The sequence below is a fragment of the Pygoscelis adeliae genome, unplaced genomic scaffold, assembly GCF_000699105.1.
Source record: "Pygoscelis adeliae isolate BGI_AS28 unplaced genomic scaffold, ASM69910v1 Scaffold358, whole genome shotgun sequence".
Classification (NCBI taxonomy): Eukaryota; Metazoa; Chordata; class Aves; order Sphenisciformes; family Spheniscidae; genus Pygoscelis; species Pygoscelis adeliae.
In genome coordinates, this window is record NW_008825429.1 from 2,927,343 (window position 1) to 2,932,361 (window position 5,019).

A 5,019-nucleotide genomic window follows, 5' to 3' on the forward strand; every position below is an offset into this window, starting at 1 on the left:
CTGCCGCTCGCGGAACGCCCCCGATGCCCCGGTGAGGGAGAAGCGAGCCCCCGCCCCTCCCGCTTCCTGAGGCACGGACCAGCACTCAGCACGGATGAGGCACTACCACCTCATCCTGGAGGTAGGGATCGGGCAGGCGCCTCACCTCAGTCTGTCCGCGAAGCACAAAGGAAGGGCGGCGCACTCCGGTCAATGTAAAACCATTTTTTAATTCTAAATCACTTTCACAACAGTGAAAATTAGTGAACAGTAATGGTAATGCACTAAACAAGCCATTATGGGCTGTGTGCAGTCTGAGTACAAAGGGGGGAAGTGGTACGATACAAAAAGCACACCAAGAAAAAGGTAGGAACAAAAGCGTTAACACTTTTAGACTATTTCATTCTTGTATTGCCAGAAAATAAGGAGTCTCAGTCGTGTTGCTGCAGCTACCTCCGTCTAAATCCATTATGTCTCTCACCAATAGATTGAAAAAAACCCCCAAGCCATTAAAATTCTGTATTTTAAAACATAAGTGTTAGTTAAATCAGTTTCAATACCTCTTGAACCTATTACAGTCACTTTTCTGTCCTCTTTATCGGAAAAAGGCTTTAAAGGGATACCCTACTCCTCCCTGGATAACCTCTGCTCTTAGCATCGAGTTTCTCAATACAAAAAGGAGAAGGAAAACCATCCCTTTTACTACCATATGAACTTTCCCATTTCATCAGCAGGTGGTGCTGCCTGCTCATGACAGGAAGTCAAAGCTGCGACATTGTGCTACAGCCAGTTGCTTGTAAGAATGCAATAAATAGCCTTTCTCCTAGAAAGGGGCCTAGTTACCAAGTTATGCACTTGAGAAGAACCATATGCAGAAGTTAAGCTTCTCAAAAGTGCCACACAACAAAAGTTGAAGCACCACTTCAACTATTTATAGTTGAGCAATATATTCTGCCAGATGATCATCCAGTCAGGTATAAATTTGACTAGATGGGGCAAAACACTGCAGAAGCTTTGCAACATTCTACTTGCCAGATGGAATTTTGGAGGTAGGCAAGTTAAACTTCAGTCATCCTCTGTCTTGATACTAAAAGTGAACAGTTTATAATTACATAAATAAGCTTCTACAACAATTAATTAAGGTGTCCTGCCCAGGAACCTCATACATACACTAGAAAAACCCTAGCTATTGAAACAAAGTTTCTGAGTTGATTTGTTTTGTCAGTTGTCTGTCTATTGCCAGGGAAGTCACAATATTCATCTTGCAGGAAATCATTATGACTATCAGCGATCTGAATCAAAATAATCTAAAAACAATAAGAGAAAAAAAATTGAATTGCCTAGTCAGATAAATATGAAAACTGTTCATCTTGCTAGGGAATCCCTCCTATCTGCTGTTCTGAAGGAATCAACACACATACATCAGGAGTACTCTTTAAAGCTGTATACCCAACAGGATTCCAAAACGGCTACAGAGTGCTCACCTTCTGAACTATTTTCCCCTCGGCACATAAATGGTTGTAGTCTCCTCCAGCACTTCAAATTAATATCTTTGGTAGATACTGCAGAGACTTTTGCACTATAGCCATTCTGCTGTGGCATGGAGTAGCTGTATGCACCTGTAGAGAGAAGTTCTTCCAAATACGTTCCCTACTGTGGCATATGCTAGCAAAGGCAGGATCTCATTTTTCCTCCTGTATGATTTTACAGTATGACAAGTTTAACCTCAAAACTCATGTAAAGATGCCTTTTGTTCCTCTCCCCAAACAAGCTGATCTCAGATCTGTAATAGGATTTTATTTGGAGTACATGACTTTGTGTAGAAAGTCTCAAAGCCTTGGGAAGAATAAATGTAGCTACAGTGACAAAGTTGTGAGGGGATTATCCATGAGTGCAGCCACAGGCTGCTGCGCCGAACCGAGGAAGACAACACTGTTTTGTCAGTGAGGAACTGGGCTGGGTGAGGCAGACAGTGCGTCGTACTGTTCAGCAACCCCACCCGGCTCCACAACGAGAGAATCTTCCAGTGTCTGGCTCCAGCAAATTCAGGCTTTAAAAAATTGCAGCATAAATTTGTATCCCTTCTTCTAACAGCCATCAGAACCACTTCAGGAGGGGTTTTCCATCATGCCAGGAAATAACAGCAAGAAAAGAAACCAGTCTCCAAACCTGGTTCCATGTGCATCACGTGCTGTGCCCAAAGAGTCTCAGCAGTGCTGCAGATGATTTCCTGAAGAAGGTTGGATGTTGATGTGAAGACATTAAATAACATCCGCAGCTCTGGCAGATCCATCGTGGTTGCCAAGCATGAGATACTGATCACACTGCAGAAGTTTCCTTACCTGCCCAGTCTACCTTGGGGCAACTGTCTTTCACATAAACCTGGTGTCACTGGTTGGCATGGGATTTCAAAGCAGCACTCCTTTTAGGAGCAGAGCTCAAAGCTAGGCCCATGGTTTGTGGCAGGAACCTGTTATACAAGATAGCTGAGCTGAAATACGCTTTTTAACCAATGTTTAATTTCCAACTCTGGTGCAAAATGCGAGATTCCTCATCGTGCTGTGGTACCACCAATTCCTGAAGCCCATAGTTAGCTATGGAACCAGACACCAAGAGGTTTAAAATGGGATGGGGATGCAGTTTGTAACTGTTTCAGTGGCCTTGTTGGCCATGAATATACAGAATAATGGAAAAGATCTATGCAATCAACAGCCAGAACATTATCACCAGAGCCACAAACAGGAAGAGGCGGGATAGGAACTGCTCATCCACATACTGAGGAGTCCCTGGAACAGCTGGAAAACAGGAAGTAAAAAAACAGTTCAGCTCCTTCCTCTTCTCCAGAATTGTGTATATTCTGAACATAGTACATTCACAAATTGAAAGATATGCAAGGAATCTACCTGGTAAGAAACTGTTGCTATTTCCTACCCTCAGACTGGCCAGCCATACTGGAAGATCAAAAGGAAGACTAGCATGAGATCCCTGAAGCAGGACTTGTGGTAAACCTGCTCATGACTAATAGCAGCAGGCAGCTCCAAGTGCTAGAGTACAGGCAGGTCTGCTCACAGTACTTCTGGGGACAGTGCTGAGCTAAGTTCACTGCTTAGTTCACTGCTGAGTGCTGAACTAAGTTCACTGTTTCCAACCTGAGGAACGCTACCACCTCTACCTGAGCGCTCCTCCCCATCAAGGTAAAATGTCTCTGAATCAGGAAATGGTAAAACAGTCAAAGCTACGTGTGTAGCCTTGACCAAGAGAACTAATGACAAGCACATGAGCTCTAAAGCTCAAGCCGTGCCTTTCTGGAACTGCTGTATTGAATCCACAGATGAAAAGCAGATAAAGGAGTTCATTAAATTATGGCTGTTACCACAGCATATATTTACATACTCCGCAGCTCAGTCACAGCTCCATACAAATTTTCAGTGGACACTGAAGCATAGTTAATAGGCAAGTTAATTTGACCCAAGGACAGCACAGGTCCTTGGCGACACAGGTGTGACACGAAGAATGTATTTCTGTTTCTCATAATTCCTATGCCATATGACATGGTGAAGATGATTTGCCAGGCACAACCTTTCACAGAGGAAGTCCAGAAAATCCTGGGCACTAGGTTTTCTTGTTCAAAACAGGTAGACTCAGTTTGTCTACAGTGAAGATGGGGAGGAGGTTTTCTGGGGATTACTTGGTTTTTAGAGAGCGAGACCACTACTTGGAGTAACCCAACTGTTTTTTTCTCAGTTAAAACCAGTGAAATTATTTCACCAGAAAGTTACTTCTTGTGGAATACAGATGACTGTTTCAGAGATAAATTTCTAAGAAAGGAACAATCTTTGCTGTCATTATTTTGTGGTACAGAGCACCAGCATAAATTTTTCCTTCTCATCTTTCAGGGAATGGTCCTTTCCTGCTGTTTTCAAAATATAGGTCTCCTTCATACACCCCTACTGACTCCTTTTTATTACTATTAGAAACTCTAGTCAAATTTGTCGCCTTTTTCAGAGGGAGTCTATTGGAGTACCAGAGGAGACATTTGAATTAAAGGGAAGAAGTCTCCAGTACCACTGTCCCTCTCCAGTTCTGCTGTCCTCTCAACAGGGCCTTCAGCAAATCATATGGAAGTGACAAACTTGCTTCTTATATAAGCACTTGTACAAAACCTGTAAGACATAGACTATGTTCTCTACTGGGTGTTTTCCCTCATTTTGTGTTTCTGTATACAACACTGATTTACTTTAAAACCGTTCAGAAAGTTTTGTCATTTAGCAGGCTGCTTGTTTAAAAGTTACAAGGGAGTTTGTAACACATCTGTTTGTGACAGGACTCTCGGAGAAGATAGGATGCATGGTACCTGGGGGAGGTCGCCCGTCGTTTATGTTGAACGCCGTTGCAAATATACCAAAGGGAAACGCCCCAATTCCGAATGACATTTGGAAGCCACCATCACCAAACCCAAAGCCCTGGAATCCCTGGAGAGAACAAAGCAACAGAAGAGAAAAAAGGTACCAATCATTTAAAGCCTATTTCAGAATATTTTGTAAAAGTGCAGACACTCCCTCTCACTGGCTTTCCTACAGCTGAAGGAGTACCATGCTGTCTGGCAACTTTCAGTCTGCCACACTATTGTTAAATACCTTCTTAGTTCTCCTGGTCTTAAAATGTTTCACACAGTAGCAAACTTGCCAGAGCAACCCAAAAGTTTGAGAAAATGAAAACTAGGAACCGCAGTTCTTGCTTGAAGGCCACAAATTAACAGAAGCGTTTCTGTAAGGTTTCTCAACTTAAAATAGTGTATATCTGATAATATATCAAAATCAACATTACCAATTCTATTTAGAATGTCTTAAAATGTATTAATAATTCTGTACTAATAGCCATTAGCCATATAGCTATAAGAAAGGCATTGTAAAAAAAAATGACCTGCATTGATTTTCACGATACACGTGCATCATTAAACATCCAGTAAAGTGATAAATTGCCAGTGGGATGCATACAGCATTATAGAGAAGAACAGTACAAAAAAAAAATTACCAGGGG

The 5,019-nt window shown here is 42.2% G+C and overlaps 2 protein-coding genes across 2 annotated transcripts in view; both read right to left on the reverse strand.

Moving 5' to 3' along the window:
- LIMK2 (LIM domain kinase 2) overlaps window positions 1–2,272 on the reverse strand; it is a 35,353-nt gene extending 33,081 nt beyond the window's left edge. The window contains 1 exon segment of the mRNA XM_009330863.1: window positions 2,149–2,272. Within this exon segment, the coding sequence (XP_009329138.1) occupies window positions 2,149–2,272 (124 nt within the window).
- Window positions 2,273–2,478: 206 nt separating this feature from the next.
- Window positions 2,479–5,019, reverse strand: part of RNF185 (ring finger protein 185) — a 12,039-nt gene continuing 9,498 nt past the window's right edge. The window contains exons 6-7 of the mRNA XM_009330802.1: window positions 4,334–4,451; window positions 2,479–2,774 (exon numbers count right to left, since the gene is read on the reverse strand). Coding sequence (XP_009329077.1) covers window positions 2,677–2,774; window positions 4,334–4,451 — 216 coding nt within the window. The 3' untranslated portion in view covers window positions 2,479–2,676. The remainder of the gene's footprint in view (window positions 2,775–4,333; window positions 4,452–5,019) is intronic.